General features: G+C 40.9%; 1 protein-coding gene across 4 annotated transcripts in view; it reads left to right on the forward strand.

Moving 5' to 3' along the window:
- Nucleotides 1-19,598, forward strand: part of srgap1a (SLIT-ROBO Rho GTPase activating protein 1a) — a 71,136-nt gene that overhangs the window by 18,658 nt on the left and 32,880 nt on the right. For all 4 annotated transcript variants that reach the window (XM_044036404.1, XM_044036405.1, XM_044036406.1 and 1 more), the window contains exons 2-4: nt 6,895-7,090; nt 11,917-12,079; nt 19,107-19,169. In XM_044036404.1, the coding sequence (XP_043892339.1) occupies nt 6,895-7,090; nt 11,917-12,079; nt 19,107-19,169 (422 nt within the window). The remainder of the gene's footprint in view (nt 1-6,894; nt 7,091-11,916; nt 12,080-19,106; nt 19,170-19,598) is intronic.

The raw sequence follows: 19,598 nt of genomic DNA on the forward strand, positions 1-19,598 counted from the left end.
CAGGCCTCTTGTAATTCATTTCACATGAGTAGAGTCATACTATTGGATCATGAAAGTTGCCCAAGAAAGTTGGTTCGGCTCATGTCATTGGCAAGAAGCAGAGGATTATGGGGCCACCATCTTTTCCACTCTGAACAGTCTTTCTCTGGATCACAGTAGCCTGCAGTATTCCCATTGGAAGCCTCTTTGTGGTTTTGGACGCTGCTAACGTGTCAATCAGATGCTGTAATGGACCCCACTTTGCCACTTCTGCAAATTCTCAAGATAAAACGCTTTAGCAAAGCTAGCAGTATGTTGTTTGGCTGTGCTGCAGGTGATTGTAGAGAAATTTGTCCACTTTGCAGAACTGTAATATTTGTAGGACTGACATGATCGGTGTTCAGTAATTACTGTCTTTGACAGCTTTATTTTCAATCAAGACTTTTTTCGCTTTATTGTGGTCAGGGCAGGTGTAACAAATATTATAGTATAATAACAAGTACAGTCTTAACGATGAGGTAATATGAGATAACAAATACAGGAACCAGTGACACGCTCTAGCTGTTATGCCCAGATGTAAGGCAGAGGTCCGACAATGTCTGACATACCAAGCACATGATGAATGTCTTACTCACCCCACCAACGTAATGAAGACATTACACAAGTCATCCACCACAAGCACGCCATGTGAGCTCTTAAGCTTTAAGTCAGTGCACACTGCTCTGTGGGTCATCATTTATTGGCCCTAATGAGTCAGGAAGTCAAATAGAAAAACTATCCCCACTCTTGAGTTTAAAATCCACTGTAGGTGGGGATGCAATTACTGAGATAATTCACCCATGAGATATGGCACTCAGCATCACAGATCCATACTAGGATCTTTTTATGACCAACATACCATCTTTTCACAAATAGCGACCAGTGCCTTTATTTACATCACTGCCAGAAGATAACAGGCTTTTATTTGAAGTAGGCCATTGGTCATTCGCATTATACAAATTCCACTTGTAACGTGTCACACATATCCAAAGAAAGTGTCTATAACTAGTGTTTAACCAGTTGTAGTGACGCATATTTTTTCTCTCTCAATAGATTTGTGCTTGGGTATAAGTCACACCAAAGTCAGTACTAATGAATCCTCGTATTGGTGCAGTGTTACAGTTAAATGCCAAAATATACACTAAACTAGGGTACATAATCCATCCACTTGTTGACATAGCGCTGTGCCTTGCTGGAAAATTCCTGGTTTATTACATTTGCATTACTCACGTTCATCTTTTAGGAGTAGCTACAGTATGTTATCAGCTCCTCTGGTGATTCAGCTCAGACTGATTGCTTTACCTTGTATAACTTTTGCAGTGCAACTCATCTACTTAAAAGCCATCGTCTACTTTCATCAGCGACATTAAGGTACTAGTCAATGCTTGGCACAGGAGTCCCTCAAGTGCCTCTCTGTCTGGTCCAGGGCCTAGCATGCCTAAGTTCCCATTCATCTGCCTGTCATTAACAATGTGGAGAGAGAGGGCAGAGAGAGGAAGAAGGGGAGGTGCATGGCCAAGAGGTGATTACAGTGGTGGATTTTACATCTGGGTTGCAACATCTAACTAAAGGAGCCTGGTGGCCTTTATTGGCACAAGTGTTGAACCATGTGTTGGCGTGGGCATGAGTCCGACTTAATATTTTCCACATTCATATCAGCATTCTTTCCTGAATCATTGTTCATTTTTATATCTTTATTGTCTTGTAACATTAATTGCATTGATTACATACAAAGGCAGACTCCCTGTTTGCCCAGGTGTATAGCTGCTAACAAGATGTGTGAAGACCAGCTCAACAAACAAAAACCGTGTGCCAGAAAACTCGATGCATCTTGACTCATGCTCACTGGAAATGAACAACGTGGTAGGCACATCTTTTCCCGGTTTAACTGCTTGGATGAAACTACTTTTTAAGAAATGTTTACCATATGTTAGAGACAATAAAATGACTGATTGTCATGCTGTAATTAAGTGTGGCAGGGGGGCCTTGTTGGATTATCCAAGTACTCTGAAAATGTCACAAGAGGACATTCTGTAGATAGTCAGCTGTTTCTGGCATGTGTTCCCCCCTCCATCTTTAATTGAGAGCTTGTGCTCCGTTTAAAAAACTGATGTGCTGTTTCTTAATCACCTTTGATGGTATTTATCCTGTCTTGGATGCAGTAGAAGAGGCACAGGCAACTCCCCAAACTTTAGATCTGAAGCAGATGGTGGGGCTGGGTGCCCTCCTGTATCGTCCATCCCCAGGCCTCGGCTGCTATTTCAGGTGCTGCTGATGAGCCACTCTGCATGTGGAAATGCAGCTTGGGGACTGATGTGGTACAGCATGTCCCAGATAGCTGGTGGTGAACACTGTAATCAACTAGGAGAAACTTTTGAAGCTGAATTGTATAATATTTTATGGTACATAGTTGCTGTTAGCAAAATAGCAATGCTCTTTAGGCAGATTGAATTATAGCAAGGTTAATTGAGAGCATTCAGGAGAGAACATATTGTTGCATTCAGGAGAGTCAGAAAGGCCTATCTCTGTGGCTGTCTTACAGTGGGTGAGTTGTTTTTACTGGAGTCCAGTTTCTCTCTCAGGAGGTCAACATTGTGGGTCAGTACCCATCCTGCTTACATGACAGTATCTGTGACAATAGAACAGGCCTATCTGGCAAATCGGGAGTCCTTCTGACCTGCAAATCTGAACATATTTGTCGCCAGGAATGGGGTTATGGGAATTATGTGATGTAGCATCTAAAGCAGCAATTGGATAACTTCCAGTCCAGAAACAAAAGGGCCTTGGTCCAAAATGATCACCACAAAGACCCAGCCGTGCTTTTTCATTGTTTATATTGGCATTACGTATATGCATTCTGGGCCCCGCTGACTGATGTCCTTCATCAGCTGGATTTGTTGCTGACAGCTTTATAGTTTTAATTCTGCAAGCCTCTTTGTGTACGCGTGTCAGTATATACCTGCATATGGTTATGAAAGCGTGTGGAGCTTTGTTACACTGTTTCCTTGCACAGAAGAGAAATGGGAGTAACTGACTTTTATTATTTTTCTGCAACATTACACTGTTGCTTCTCTCTGTATCTCCTTTTTTTCAACACAGTCTTCTGGAGCACTCATCCCTCCTCTGTTCTCTAGTTTGTAAGGTCTCACAGATGTCTTTCCCCTCACTCTAATCTGTTGGAATAGAAATCTCTGCACATGTTTGTCATACAGGTGACCTCATAACAGCAAGAATGCACAATGTTTTAGTAGAACAACACTTGCTAGGACAGAATTGTGGATCCAACTTGAAAAAACTGTTCCACTTTTCTGACATGTAATTGTTAGATTTCTTTTTCTTGTCTCTGTTTTGGTTGGCAGACTACAAAACTGCACTTTATAGCTGACACCTGGTCAGAGTTGAAATTGATATACTGCATTCAGTGCATTCAGTTGTATTCGGAGCATACAACTTCTTGTAGCCTTATTAGTCTAAATTTATTGTAAATAAAAACAGAAACCTGGTGCATATTAAACAATTTAAGCTGTTATTTGACTAAACATGAAATAATAATTCTGTTCAATACAAAGTTTACATTTACCCTAAAGCAATCATTATGTCAATAAGTCTAAAGATAACTGTGAGTTAGAGCACAGACGAAAGGCTAAAATGACTAATTATTTGCTTCGCTCATGACCCTGGTTTGACGTAAATAGTGACCTTTCTTTAGCTAAAACACAAGATGACAATGTCAGACTTATAATTTCTCCTGACGAGTGGATACCTTTTAGAATAAGTTCCATGAAACTTCAGCTTCATTGGCCAATGTTTGACTTGGAAAATGAATGATTTAATGAGTTTCCATGTGCAGTCATGAATGTAATTGTGTTAAATGAACCAGTATGCTCCTTTATGTTAGTGCCCTGGTAGCTTTGTTTAAATCCCCAGATCCTTTGGAGATGGAAGCAATTGCAAGCTCGATCAAAAAAGGCCTTGTGGATTTTCATGCAGTCACTTTTATTACCCAGCCCCAGTCTTCATGCTCATTGGTAGTCTCCTGGTTTTTCAGTGGCCTGGTGTTCTTAATGTTAGATTTGTTGCTAAACTCCCACATTAATTGGGTTGGTGGTTCACAGTGATTGTGATGTTAGGTGCTGTGATAAACTTTATTATTACAGAAAACACCTCCCTTGTGTCCCATCCTTCTTGAAGTGTTTTATTTCCTGGTGCGTGCCAGAAAGAGGGAGCTGCTACTTGGAAATGCAGAAAGTAATCAACAGTTTAAAAAAAAAAAAAAACACTTGATCTAAATCACTCACTTATTTATCAACACTGCTTAAAGATTTAATGTTAAAGGATGGAATGGACATTTAAATTGTGCATCAAGGATGCATATCAGTGCTCATTCATAGTACACCTCTCACCCATGTTTTGATCACCTTTTTCTTTAGAAAGAGTTGTTCTCTTTAGGGCCATAGACAACAACTTGAAGAACTGCATGTGAAAAACCAATGACTACAGCAGATCACATTAACATACTGCCCCATAAGCACATTACGTTGGAAAGTTTAAGTTGGAAGCAGCAACAGATCTTACAGTCATCAAAGGAGGAAAAATGGTCATTGTCTAAATTACAGTCTCTTGTGTGGTTAGTCAAACACCGAAACACCCTGCCAGGGATTGACATACACTGAACAGGACCATTTCTAAACTATTTTTAACCTGGAGCAAACGTGATACATTGTGACATCAAGAAAGCCAGTAATTGTGGCAGAGTCTCTATTGAGGACTGGCCTACTTTAGCACTGGGAAGAACTGTATGAAACTTGCTCAGAGAAGGAAATGTACAGGACATCTGCACAACATTCTCATCAAATGTTTTCATATGGGGCAATTTTATAATGACATTATGTGTCCAGAATTTGTTATTTAGTCAAAAATTGGTTTTAAGATGTATTATTCCACCAAATACAGCTGTATTGGCACAGTCACTGAAGGCCTTTCAAACAATGTTTTAGTTAAACACTTAAAGCATGTCAGCATTTCAATTCCTGCATGTAAACAAAACAACTAACCCCAAATGTAAGTTGTTGACTTTCATGTGTGTATAAGAAGAGATCCTAACTGTGCCCCATGACTCATAAAAGAAATCAATCATTTACAGTAGTTGACCAGGATCAGATTGAAACGAATGTTTAATTAATTAGGTCATCAGTGTTCAGTATTCCTGTGTCACAGAGAGCAACATCTACTTTTACTCATCTACAAATGCATTTAATAGCAGGAAGTCTCCAAACTTTGATTGGTACTCAAATGAATTCATACCAGTGAACGTGCAGCCTTCAGTTGCACTCCCATCCACTGCATATTTGTATAATTGATTCATAATATAATCAATTTTGCTTAGTGCATTTCTTAGTACACAGAGTACTTTATTATGGTCTGTCATCCATTGTCAGAGTGATTTCCTAAACAAAACATTAAATATTTTTAATGGTCTCAGGAGTTTAAGAAACTACATCAGAAGTGGATCGTCTTTCTTAGCACTTGGTCGTTCCCTGTGTGCGCACATAACCACAGTTATGTCCATACTTATACGAGGGTCTGTGTTAGTCTAGGGTTTAGGCATTTACTGGTTGTTGTTACTTTCATTTTGTTAATAAATTATGTAAATTTGACAATGAGGCCTTACTGTGGTACCTCACAATCAAATGAGGGACATTATATCACTCATGACACTATCTAGACAATCAAAAATGGGAATTAAACTAGACAAGTCTAAAAATGACAGACCCATCTGTGCTAAAAGAGAGAGAAAAATGGTCATTTCCATTTCCTCCTTCACAAAAGTATCGTTTCTCCTGCTTCTAGTCGAATTTGCTGTACATTGTACATATCATGATCTTACCATGTGCTAAAGTTGATTCCCTGTTTTAACTTTTTGTCTTCATAGTCTATTTTCTTTATATTGCCACTGAGCCAGGTCGTCATTGTAAATGAGAACTGGTTCTCAACGGACCCACCTGGGCAAATAAATGTTACATAAAAAAATAAATAAAACGGTTAAATAACCAAGTATTGAATGGAGCTATTTGCATTATCATTACCTCGTCAATTGTGTGGTGAAGGAGGAGACTGTAATGTGCTTTCAAGGTTCCTGACAACACCCATGTCTCACCTGCATTCAATCTAACAGGCGTGATTCCTCAGAGAAGACCTCAGAGGGTAATTTACCTGCACATGAAACTAGTTTCAGTGAGAGCCGCTGTCACTCCCTTGTTTCTTCAAGTGGCTGTGGTTTGCACTCACAGGCATTGATGAAGGCGTGTGTGTGTGTACTCTATGCTGTAACATTGGTTGAGGTGGGAATCTGTTTCCATTCATCTTTGAGTTATTTTCAGCATTAATGAAACACCTGGGACCAGCATCGCTGACCTCACATTTCCACTAGCATTCAGAAGACCCATAACTAAAGGATAATAGGCTGCATTTGCTCTGTTCGGTTGCACTGATGTGAACACGACACATCTAATGTGATGTGAACATTGCACTCCAGCAGCTCATCTTGCTGATTCATCGTCCCTTTTAGACCAATCAATAGGTTTCAGAGACACACAATAAATGGGAATAATTATCAGACACAATATTCAGTACTGGCTGTCGGTGAATATAATGAAACTCCAGCTCTATTTGTGTGTTTGTCTTTCTACAATATGCTGATGAAATTAGCTATATATATCTCGGCAAAGATAGTCTTATTTCAAAGATGGATACAGTCCACAGCCGTTTTCTGCTCTCTACAGATTTGACATAATCTGAAAATGGTATAAACCCCATTTTCACCCTTCACCTTCTGACTTTACCCTGATCTGTGCGTCTTTGTTTGCACTTCCGCAGAGATCCGGGCCCAATTAGTGGAGCAGCAGAAATGTCTGGACCAGCAGACGGAGATGAGGGTCCAGCTGCTGCAGGACCTCCAGGACTTCTTCAGGAAAAAGGCAGAGATCGAGATGGAATACTCCAGAAACCTGGAGAAACTGGCCGAACGCTTCATGGCAAAGACTCGCAGCACAAAGGATCACCAGCAGTACAAGTGAGGACACACTGCTTTTGTTTGTTTGTGGTCACTGTGTTTAAATTTGAATGTGGGTTCATTCATAAACCAGGTAATAGTCTATGAGATTCAGGATGGGAATTCTCATTCTCAGTCTGCTGTGTTGAGGTTGACTTGGAGCTTTGTTAAGGATCCACACTTAAACATGCTGCATACTTTTAGGTCTTATTACACACTATGAGGTAAAAGCATACATTTGCAGTGTTTGAACTTGTGGTTGAGACCAAAATAAAACCTATATTTGTTCTCACTGTCTGCAAATTGCTCCCACTGTCTGTCTAAAGCTCCAATGGCTCTAGCAGCTGTGGGTGCCCATGTGTCTAACTGGAGAGGGGACTCTGGTATGGTGCTCTGTGGTTTTCATCACGTGATGTACAGTCTGGTCACTTCATTCACAGGGTAAACATTTGGCAAGTGCCTCGGAGCATATTTTTTAAGTAAATACTAGACGTCTGAATAACATTAAAGACCCTTCTGTGGGCTTTCAAATCATGTGGCCTATATTTTTGTATTCATAAATAACAGGCTTACAGTGAGGCTTCTGTTTTCTCCGTGTTCTCCATGTTGTTTTCATTGGACAGATTTGTCTGCGGTGTAAAAGAAAATGAGTGTTAATTCTGTGTGTAGTCTTCAGCCAGTTGTCACATGACAGGTCAGCACATTGGAGCTGGGAAGTCCTCAAAAGACAGTTTTTGGGGAAATTAGTCTAGACAATCTCAGTTGAAACTGCATTGTTTTGACACATGTATGATGTGTTTAGTTTGTCCCTTTTCCCCCTAATGTGGAATATGGCAATTTTCTTTATATAGCCACAAAAATAATTAACTTCAGCTGCCATAAAGAAACTTTATCAAGAGGGCAAAACACAAGTGGAGTTTGACACAATCCCCCCACAGTCCCACTTCTCACCATACAGCTCATGTTGCTGTTAAAGCTACAAACACATGATCCAAACTGCTGATATTGCATTTGTTGCTATGCGCGGCCATGTCAGGTGCTGGAACGCAGGTCTCTGCTTGTATTTTGAGAAATATTTTGACCTTGCATTACTAATATCCAATTTCATACAGGTTTGAAATGTTCTCTCATTAAAGAAAAAGGCTCCTTCATGCTGTGAAAAAAGTTGTGACACAGTGGGAGTTGAGTCCATAATCCTCTTCGGGAGTGAAATGAAGTGTACGGTTGTCTGAAAGCGCCGACTGTGTGCCACCTGCGGGAATATTGCCTCTCACTGTCGGGAGAGGATCCAGTTTCAGTGTATGTGCAGTATATACTGCAGTTCTGAATTTGACAGAATTGGTGCTGACAGCAGTAGAAGATTGGTGACATTATAGATGGATATTTTTAAACACTGTGGGTGCTGGTCATGGGTAAATGGGGGCTAGAACAACAATGATCAACCACACCACATCAACAACTGGGAAATAATACATTTTATATTACATAATTATTGTGCTTGTTTCCAAGTAGTGATTGTAGCACTGCTTCTATGAATATAAATCTGTATTGCTGCTCCCTGCATAGGCGTAGTTAACAGAGGCAACAATGCGGCTGTTCTGTTCTCTGTGGGTTCATTTTACCTGCAGAGAATCTCCATCTTTGCCATTTAAACAGTTGCAGATTATTTCTGATACTCTTCATGACTGCTTCTCTGCCCCCTCCTGTGAGGAGGAGGAGTTCATCCGCAGCAGCCTGTGAGGTAGTGAGGGCTCTTTTTGCCTTGTGCACGTACATACACCTGCTCATGCGCATGCACACAGTCGTATACTGTATTATGTGAAGTATAAACATGGACATGGTGAGTGTTGGAGTTGCTGCATTATTTATGTTGCCAAAACTACAGCTGGGAGCATCTTGAAATAGGCTGCTTTTATGCAGAATGAAGTTTCTAGTGAAAGGACTTTTTGTCGGTGTTTTTAAGTGTGTTGCAGCTGTATACTGTTCAGTTGGTCAAATATAGATATTATTATTGAGAGACCTAACTTAAGAAAAGTGATAACAACACTCATTTGATCGAAGTTTAACTGCACTGGTATTTGAAAATAGCCATTGAAATTGAATTGAAAAAATTTGAAATGTAGGCTCGGGACCTGGCTAATTGTTTTTTTAAAAATATCAATGTTTGCTCTCCTGTCACATAAAAGCATTGGTTCATTTTGGACTTTGCTTTAACACCCGCTGAATGACTACATTGAATATGTAAGTTATTGCAGCCTCAAGACGGCCACTATGCTTTGTTAATAGCAGACGTTATCAGTGTGAGAGTACTTCTTTTTGCCTCTGCTGCAGATAAAGGGCTCCTGTTTCAATAGCCTACATACTGAAGTGGTAATTATTCATAATTTTCAGCATCCTGCTACAGTACAAGTGTGTGTACACACCCCATAATCATAGGAAACAGTAAGTTATTAATGGATTCTGTTTTCACCTTTCTCCGTCCCTTGGATATCAGCTTCCCATTAAATACCTGGGTTTGACCCCTTGGGCGTCTGTCTATCTGTCTGTGTGTGTGTGTGTGTGTTTGTCTGACTTAGTTCCTGCCCCGGCTGAGGGCGGAAATGATGACAGTGAGAGATTTTCCTGCCATTATGTTGGGTAAGCGACTCCCAGTGGTGATTTTGTCGTCATCACCTGTGTCGGCCCTTGTTTCCTTGTTCTGACTTCCTTTTATCACAGGCTTCTAGTTTTGAATTTTTTAGGTGCTTAAGGAACTGTATTTGTGGGAAGTACTACATTTGTGATGTCACCAGATGTGTAATAAAGGTCAGTCATCATGTACCGCTTTATCCTACACCAGAGGACACCCTGGACAGTTCGCCAGTCCATCGTAGGGCCACACACAGCTAGAGACAAACAACCATTCACTCTCACACTCACTCCTACGGTCAATTTAGAGTGTCCAATTCACCTAATCCCCACATTGCATGTTTTTGGACTGTGGGAGGAAGCCGGAGAACCCGGAGAGAACCCACGCACACATGGGGAGAACATGCAAACTCCATGCAGAAAGGCCCTTGTTCCAACAGGGGCTCGAACCTGGGTCTTCTCGCTGCAAGGCGAGAGTGCTAACCACTACACCACCGTGTGGCCCCTGTGTAATAAAGGGTTTTCATTTATTCTTGGACCAATTTACTGCTTCAGTTTGAGCATCTGTTGTGTGGCGAACTGAAATGTTGAATATTTACGTCGGGTCTTGACATAGATTGAAGTTTTTCTGCTTTGTTCAATGAAAGGTGATCATTTTGATACTTTGGACAAAATGGTCAATTGTGTAATGGAATCATGTCAGTTGCAACCTGGGCATTATGCATAAGCACATGCAGAGGTGAATGAATTTCTAACCACATACACATACCGAGATGCAGTTCTTTGGAACAGAAACATTGCACTCTGTAGATACATAATGCAGAAGGGATCTATGTTGTGTGGGTGTGATGCTATTCAGCAGTCCTGCTGCTATAACTCTGGCATAGCTTCCCTTGCACGTGTCTGGCAGCCTGGGCATATGGCACCATCACATCACTCAGCTTTCAGCTAAATCAAGTTTTTTTTTTTTTCATTCCTTGTTTTCCTGGTGTCATAGAAAAAAAAAAGTCTCCCGGATGTTTCTCTCAGCTCTGCCTTTATCAACTGTAGCTCGCTTCCTGTTTTTGCAGAATCCTGGGGAACATTTCAGATGGTCTGTATGTTTGTGTCAGTTATTCATTTGGAGAAATGCTTTGATTTTTGCCCTCGCAGCAGATGTGGTGCCAATACTGAAGGCTAGTTCAGGGCTGGGTCACTTGCTGAGTGCAGAGTTTCACCTGTTGTGTTGACAAGTGCTGTCGCTCTATGCAAACAAACTTTGTAAGTGGAGAGCAGAGGAGAGCCTCCATATGGTTCCTGCAAGATTTGACCCGAGACCCGACCTTAAAACCTTTCCCAAAATGTGCTCTGGTGCACAGACTCACACACTCCAGTTTTGTGTTGCTGTTTAGCAGGCAGCAGGAATGTTATAGATTAACCCAGAGGAAGTCAGCCTGCAGGCCAGTGTTAATACAGGGCCTCAGTTCACTCTGGCCTGGACAATGTCCTACAGTTAGCATGGAAGCAGCCGGCACACAGCACCGGAAACTGCTCTCAAGCTTCCCTCTTTTTGTACTCTTTAGCTCTTTTGCACTCCGTTTGCTCTCTTTCCTCTTAAACTTCTCTCCCCTCTCTTGTTTGTCATCTACTGTCACAATTCATGCGTAATTCTACTTTTCAGCTTAACTTAAAATACATCCATGGCTTCTCAGCTTCATACCACGACATGTATTTAAAGCTTGCGGCACACTGTTCCTGGGCTGTAGGAAGTCAGCTTGGCTCACTGCACTGCAAGAGCTCTGCCCCAGAAATGTCAATGATACAGAGAATTTCTGACATAACAGTGTAGTGATTTTAATATATGGGGACATCTTTATGCATAGAACCATCTGTATGTGGGACATTTAACACCAAGGGAAGGCTTTCTAAATCTGTCTTCCACTTTAGTAACTCTTTAGCCCTCCTGTGGTGGAAGTTCCTATAGACACCTCGCTTATCGAGGATGTGTCTCAAGATTTGAAAGCTGAGACATTGGCGTGAATACAGGCCAAATGCACAGAAAACACACGCAGGCATTTCAAACATGGACTTATGTACTAAGAGGTGTCAAAGATAATTTATTTCTCCTCATCACTGATGCTTTCCCTTGTCTGATTCTTACGTGTCACAATAAACACGACATGATTCGATCTTGTACGGCTGATGTGACACGAGACATCTTTTTTCTCTGGTCAATGTAGGAAAGACCAGAATCTGCTGTCACCTGTCAACTGCTGGTACCTGCTGCTGAACCAGGTGAGGAGGGAGAGCAAGGACCACGCCACACTGAGTGACATCTACCTCAACAATGTCATCATGAGGTTCATGCAGATCAGCGAGGACTCCACACGGCTACTCAAGAAGGTGAGTGAACAAAGCATTGGCAATGATCACATGTAACCCCTGATCGTCAGGGGTTTTCACACATGGGCCCTCATTAGGTTCAACGAAGGAGTGACTTAACGTGCAAGATTACTTGAGATGGAAAAATGATTATAGACGATTGTAAAAACAGAAACACCTAAAATTAGAAATTGCAGATTTACCTCAAAAAGTTGGAAGTTGGAAGTTCTGTTTATCAGTGTTACCTGTAATCAAAGGTTTTTAAATCCCTTAATCCATTTCATTTGAAGCATTTTACTTTGCACTGTTTTGAAAGGCTCTATTCACTTTGGCTCAGAAGTTTATCACAAGCCAGTGAGTATGTAAAGGTATTTATCATCAGCAGGGGCCGCTAAACGTAGTAGTTAACTAAAAAGAAACACAGTTGTTCACGTTTTGTACCACTGTCCCATTTAAATGATGTACATTTCAGACTGACTGACTTTCAGTGTGCATTGATTTTGGAAATATGACTCCTGGGTTATTGTCTCAAGCAATTAATCATTCAGTTTTGGTTTAAGGAGGGAACGAAAATCATTGATTCTGATTATACTATTGATACTGTCAAATTGCAGCACAAGAATCACAATAAATGAAAATGGCAATACAAATATGATCAGTATTTTGATACAATTTAACAACTTCCCTACTGTGTACGGACTTTTTTTGTTTTCTGCTATAACACTGACACAATGTTGTTGAACTCTTTGAGTCATTCTCCAGTTGTGTCAAAAGTAATGGAGCTTTGTGGCTGGAAAAAAAGTTGAGACTTGAGAATATTTTAAATGTGGATGATTTTAACATACAAGTAAGTGTAAAAATAAATGTTCATGTCTGTCCAAACACACTTGAACATTTATTAAACACGACTGCTGACGTTGTGTTTTTCTCAATTTCACAACCCTTAAGTGTCTTTCTCATTGCTTCCACCTCCCACACTCTTGTATCACTTACTTTCTAAAACACTGCTGTTTGACCTCTAGCAGAAAAGGTCATATGTGTTTTTTTTTTTGAGAAACAAAACAGAAACAAAACAGTCAAAGTCAAAACTCACCACTAACACGGTCCAGATCGCAATCATTTCAGTCACTGATGTTTTATAAGTGTCTCTTACTTTCAAGTAACTCTGACGAAGTACAGTATATTTAGTTGCAAGATTGTACACACATCATTGAGCCTTGTTTTTGATGGTAAGAATCTCTGCCGGGCTCCTGTGGTTTAGTTTTGTGAATTAGAATATTGCAAAGGAACCTTCACTACCACAGTTTCACTCTCCCATCTGAACTGTGGCTTCATGACCAAAACCTAGCCTCTGCTTGCCTTCCCCACCACAAAGATGACTACTCCCTAACAGATTATGAGCTACTATGCTGCAGGAGTTGCATGAACTCACCACAGGCCCAAATTACAAAGTGGCATTTCTTCAGAGGGGCGTGTCTTTGGGTCAGTTTATCTTGTGACTTTTTATATCACCGTTTCTGTTCTCTTTGTTGCTTTCTTGCCCAGAACGAGGAAGTGTCACACTCAAACTCTGAAACATCCCTTGATGGTTGTCATGTCAACTAATTGTATGGCATGATTCTTGTTTAAATGCTTACCCAAACCCCCGACATACAAACAGGAAGCTGCAGCAGTAATTTCCTTTTAACAGGCCTTAAAGACCTATGGTTCCTGTAATGGGACCAGATGTGAAACAGTCGCATCATGTTGTCTCCCCAGACTCGACATGCTACAGTTACTATAATGATGAGTACCACAAAACAAAAAGACTGTCCTGACTTAAATGATTTTGGAAAAATGGAAAAGAAGTAAATGGGTAAAAATGTGGCTTTAATGTGGGCCACACAAAAGTCCCAAACTAAGTTGATAGCTACACAAATGTCACTTTCTCAAAACAGTGTATATTGGTGACCATTGCAATCACATTTTTAGACCTTGTCTAGGATTTTGCCCAATAATGTTTGGAGATATGGGTCTGGACATTCTCCCTGGACATTCTCCCTCTTCTCTGCCATGGTCCATTTTTTGGAAAAAAGATACACTTCTCTCGCTGTTTACCTGCAGCATCACCAATTCAAAGGTTTTCACTGTTGCCTCCCACTAATTTTCTTTGACTCCCACATACAGGCTACATCCATATTCTACTAATAAGTGTCCACAAGAAACACATCCAGGATGCATTTTAATGCCAGCTGTCAACAGTCATATGTTCAATGAGGACAGATGCTAATACCAGTTCTGAACTATTCTGAACATTTAAACTAATAGTAGTAACTAATAGTTTAATATGTAACCATTCAGGTCCACTTGATATGCATGTGTGTTGTAAATTGGAAGCAGATTCTCTCCTCTGCATATTCAGGCTGTCTGGATTTATTTAGATCTTATGGCTGTAGAATTGTCAAAAAAATGTGCCATGAGTGAGTGCTTCTGTCCCTTTTTCCAAGATGACTTTCACTTTCAATGTCTGGCAGTTATTCAACTGTTTAGGAATCAGGGTACTGAGAAGCTGACGTCACAACCGTGTGGTGTGCTGGTGAATCTTGTCTGTGTGCTGTCGTTCTGCGGAAGTCCTGAGGGCTACAGTAATGATGATATGGGAGCAAAGCTCAATTTCTCTGCTCTCCGTTATCCATCCATCCATCCATCCTCTACCACTTTATCCTCCACATGAGGGTCACGGGGGGGTTGCTGTACTATATCGGCTGACATAGGGCAAAAGGCGGGGTCAAACCCTGGACAGAACGCCAGTTACGCCATTACGCCATCGCCAGTACGTATGCTAACTCCTGTCATCAACAGGACAGGATGGTAACAGAGGGGTTAAGAAAGTCCTTTTTTCGCTCACAGCTAATAATCATGTTGTGGCCATTAAGTACCAACCAGGAAGTGACAAGGGTAGCAGTGTCATCGTTTTCCAAGGTCTTTTTTTTTTTTGCCTGTTCTAACGAAAGGCCCTGGAGTTTTCACAACATTCCTAAACGTCTCAGTTCTGGGTGATGAAAAACGTCGGGTTGGAGTGGACAACAGGTGTCTCCGGAACAGAACTAACGCTTTTTGGGGTTTAGTGGAACCAAGTGACATTGTTACAGCCTAGTGGGAGGTCCTAGTTCATAGGAGACCTGAGACGCCGTTCACCCTCTAATTAAAGCCTCCGAGCCTTTGATCTCAGTAGAGCCACAGTAACGAGACACAAACAACTGAGAAGTCCCCCATGTTACATGGGCTTCCTCACAGCATAGAAGAGACAGCTGTACTGTTGTCATCCGTCCTGCACATCAAAGAGCCGTGTTTTTATTTCCCTGTATGTTCTGGTCTCATGCTGTGGAGATACAACAGTGGAGTAGAACCCCAGGTTTAGCCCCTGTGTCTTTGTCAACATCCTCCGGTCAGCCTGTTTGTCGCCCTTCGGCGTGCATGTGTATTTATTTCTGCAGAGCTGCATTGTGTTCACTTTTAAAGCAACTATAACCACAAATTCCTTTTGAAAACATACCATTTAGGCTTCTTTGATTTTTCTGGTTTGTTTGAATGCAAGAGTCCAATAGTGGTACCCCTCTTGCTTTCTTCATGCTTGCATAGATCTTATCATATTTTTCATTATTCATACAACAAGCTCTTTGTTTTATTCTGCTGTGTTTTATTTATGGAAGTCACGTTCTGTGGCTGCAGTTACAAGGTGGATTTCTCAAAGCTCAAGGCACTTTCCCCACAGGCAGAGTTTGTTCTGGTTGGAAAGAGTTTATCTTACAATAGACTTTTTTCACAGTATATTTTTGACTTTTGACTTGAATAATGGTTGAATTTCAGTTTTGAATTTAACTGCTTCACTTCCAGAGTTGTGGATGCGGGCCTTTGAATGGCATGACTCTTAAAGGAAAATGCCATGTTTTGAGTTCCAATCCAATCCAAGTGTATTTATAAAGCACATTTAAAAACAACAAAGTCGACCAAAGTGCTGTACAGTTAGACATAAAACAACATAAGAAAACACTAACGACTAACTTAAAACCAATAGAACATTATAATAATAAAAACGTTAAGACCAATAGGAAAGGAAAGATGGATTAAAATAGGCAACTCTCATGCCGAGCCAAAAGCAAGGAATAAAAGTGCATTTTGAGGTTTGAGTTGAATTGCTCCGGTGATTCTCTGGAAATTGACCCCTGCCAACTCCCTAATATAATCTTCACATAATGTCCGAGTGAGCTCATGGGAGGATTCACAGTGAGTGAATGAGTGAATGTTCATGCCTCCTGCACGCTCGAGTCGGGCACGGATTGTCTTAGATAAAAGGTTCTGTGTATCATCGCTTAGCATAAAGACTAGAAGGGAAATGAGCCAGCCCGGGAGTTCTGTTAAAAGTGAAAAATACGCCTACCAACATCTTGGCGAGACCTCGTTTTCTTCCCTGTGTCTCTGTCTTCATGTAACATGATTGTTTACTTGCTTATCAGGAAACCTTCGGGGCACAACATTAGATATACTGTACTTATGAGTGATGATCAATCATTGGGTGGAGTTAAAGAAATCCAGCAGATGACAAGAGGCGCTGCAGTTGTATCAGACAAATTATGCTTTTGTTGAACATGGCAATAACCTCCTTATCAAATTATCATCCTATAAATGGCCAAAATATAATTACGTAAAAGACAGATCTCCACTGAGTATCCACACACACACAAACACCAGCTGAGTTTACAACTGCCATTTGTGTTTTATGATTAATTTCAGTGGCAATGTAAAACCCACCCCTCCCCAAAAAACTGACTTTATTTCTTCTCTTGAGGATTATTTCATCCTTCTTATGTGGATGGAATACAGATGGTATAAGTTGAAATGGGGGAACTTGTTTGTAAGATCTTTTTAATGACATTGACCATATTGGGAAAACCCCCAAACTGAAATTCCTTGAAAATGTAAAGGGATGGCATGTGACCATTTAATCAGCAAGATTATTTTGTATTTTATTTTATTGTATTTTTTAAAAGATGTTATGGTAGGTGAAGCTTTTCTGGTAAAAGCACATGCCTTGAATGTAATTCCTACTTACTTTCATCTCTGTCGTAGCTTCTCTCACACACACACACACACACACACACACACACACACACACACACACACACACACACACACACACTCACTCACTCTTTTGCTGCTCATGTGATCCATGAGAAGGCTTTTCACTGAGCTCTGGATCATTTCCCAGGCTTCTCAGTGGGGAAGAGCTGACAAGTGTTAGATCTGACAGACAGTCAAAGGTTCTGTCTTTGGAACTGACTTGTTTGTGGCTCTTTCCGCAGGAGAAGGCCTGTCTTCACAACATTTTTGATACGCAAAAAAAAAAAACTACAATTAATAGGCAGTTTAACCTTAAAGTGCTGTCATATTTTGCCATGTATAATTAGAGGTCTGTGATAAAATCAAGGGCCAGATCATCCTATAATTTACCCGAAACCTCAAGACCTTATCTTCGCTCCACTCTCAAACACGCCTGCGGTTGCCATTCGCCATGTTTGGTGGATCTAAAGCTCTGGATATCCAAGCTTACAGACTGTTTGTCCTGTGATTAGGCAAGTGCCACAAATCAGGCAACTGACAGACCAGGTGGTGTTACAAAGTTGTTACCGATCGGCTAAGTCACTCAGCAAGACACTCTAATTTCAGACACCAGTCTGGCAGCCAGTAACTCAGAGTCTAATCCTCTTGTTTTGATCCTCTCCGTTTATTCACATGTTAAGACATTGTTCAGCTTAACATTTGAATGACTTTTTAAGCACTGCAGTAAGAGACACGGCTCACAAATTTGGCTCGTCATAAAGTACCAACAGATCAGTTACGTCAGGACATCGTATTAGGCCTTGTGACACCCAATTTATCTTGCTGAATTTCTGCTAGTGAGACAATTGTAGAACTAATTACATATTTCCAGTCAAAGCCAATTGATCTGTGTATAAACAAAACCTAGCATTAACAATTGTGTCAAATGCTTGAGGCAGAATCAATGAAGACAACCAAGCAACTTTATTTCTTGAGCTGACAGACCATGTACATTATAACACTATAATTGCCTACATCCCGAAGTCTGGCATTGCTCACACCCACCACTGAATTGTAGATAATCAGAAGTAAACGACTACTCTACCCGCTCAGCACAAGGTGTTTCTGTGCCCTCTCAGAATCCTCGCCCGTCCTTTTTGCTTTGTGCAGCTCCCAGAATGAAATTTGTCTGAAGACAATTGGTTTAGGGAGAGACTTGCGGTGCGGGCCGATGATGTAACATTCTCCAGGTAGTAGTGTGCATTATTGATTCCAGTGGAGAGATCAAATATTCACTGGCATGACTCATCGTGTCACGATGACTTGGTGTGAGGGAAACGTGGGAGGGCCAGAGTTAAATGAATAGCAAATGCACCACAAAATCCATCACAGCGTCTGTGCTAAACTGTATCCCATAACTGTGAGACGCTTTAATGTAGACTCGTGTGTGTGTGTGTGTGTGTGATAGTATTACTGAGTCAGCCTTGTGGTACAACTGATTGAGTTAACATATTTGAGCGAAATCTTTCACATTAAACCATAAAAGCCAGATAATGTGTTAGGCATGTGGATGGCGAAACTCGAGCTGCATTCGATGATTTGAAGGGGAAAAGCTGTTTTGATGCTGATGCCACTTTCTCACAGGCTCTGTGTATTTGACACCGGGTGATAAATGCACTCTCGAGTTTTGTGTTTGTACTATTCAAGCTAGCGCGTGGTCATGGTTTTGGTCACTGCACATTGATGTGAAACGTTATATAACTGTAAGCCCTGTGCTTATGATAAAAAATGGTAACTGCAGTACTTTTAATGGAGCTTAAACGTGGCAAACAATATTGACAAGATGGTTTTCTGGTTTTACAGGCTCATTAACTACAAATTTTTCTTGGGGAGCTATTTTAATGTGGGTTTCACATTTGCGATTTAGAGTGTTTGTCTCATTGTTTTTCCTTGTGTGTTTCTCTTTCAGAGCAAGGAAATAGCCTTTCAACTCCAGGAAGACTTAATGAAGGTCCTAAATGAGCTATACACTGTAAGTAGTACTGACTCCAGTTTTTCTTTTCTACCGATGCACTTAAGTACAAGTGATTTAGACTGGCCTACAGCGACAGAACACTCTCTGTAAAAGCTTGGCATCTTTAACCCTGTAGCTCAGACGCTGTTCAGACCAGGTATTGACGTCCACTCTGGGTGATGTGAGGACAAGTGGACAGTCTTAAGCACAAGTCTGAACACACCCGACATGTCCTGACTGTGTCTTCACATCTGATCACAAAAAAACACATTCGGAGGTGGTCTGGGGACGCATGTGGACACATTCTTCTGCCAGCAGGAAACCTGTCCACAGGATGCATCAATGAGTGACTTCTCACCTCATGTCCTCTGAACAGCTGCTGTGTTGCAGTATTTATTTTTTCATGGCTCACACGTTGGTTTATTTGTAGCCATTGCTTATCTTTTA

This window comes from Solea senegalensis, linkage group LG10 (assembly GCF_019176455.1).
Source record: "Solea senegalensis isolate Sse05_10M linkage group LG10, IFAPA_SoseM_1, whole genome shotgun sequence".
NCBI classification, from domain to species: Eukaryota; Metazoa; Chordata; class Actinopteri; order Pleuronectiformes; family Soleidae; genus Solea; species Solea senegalensis.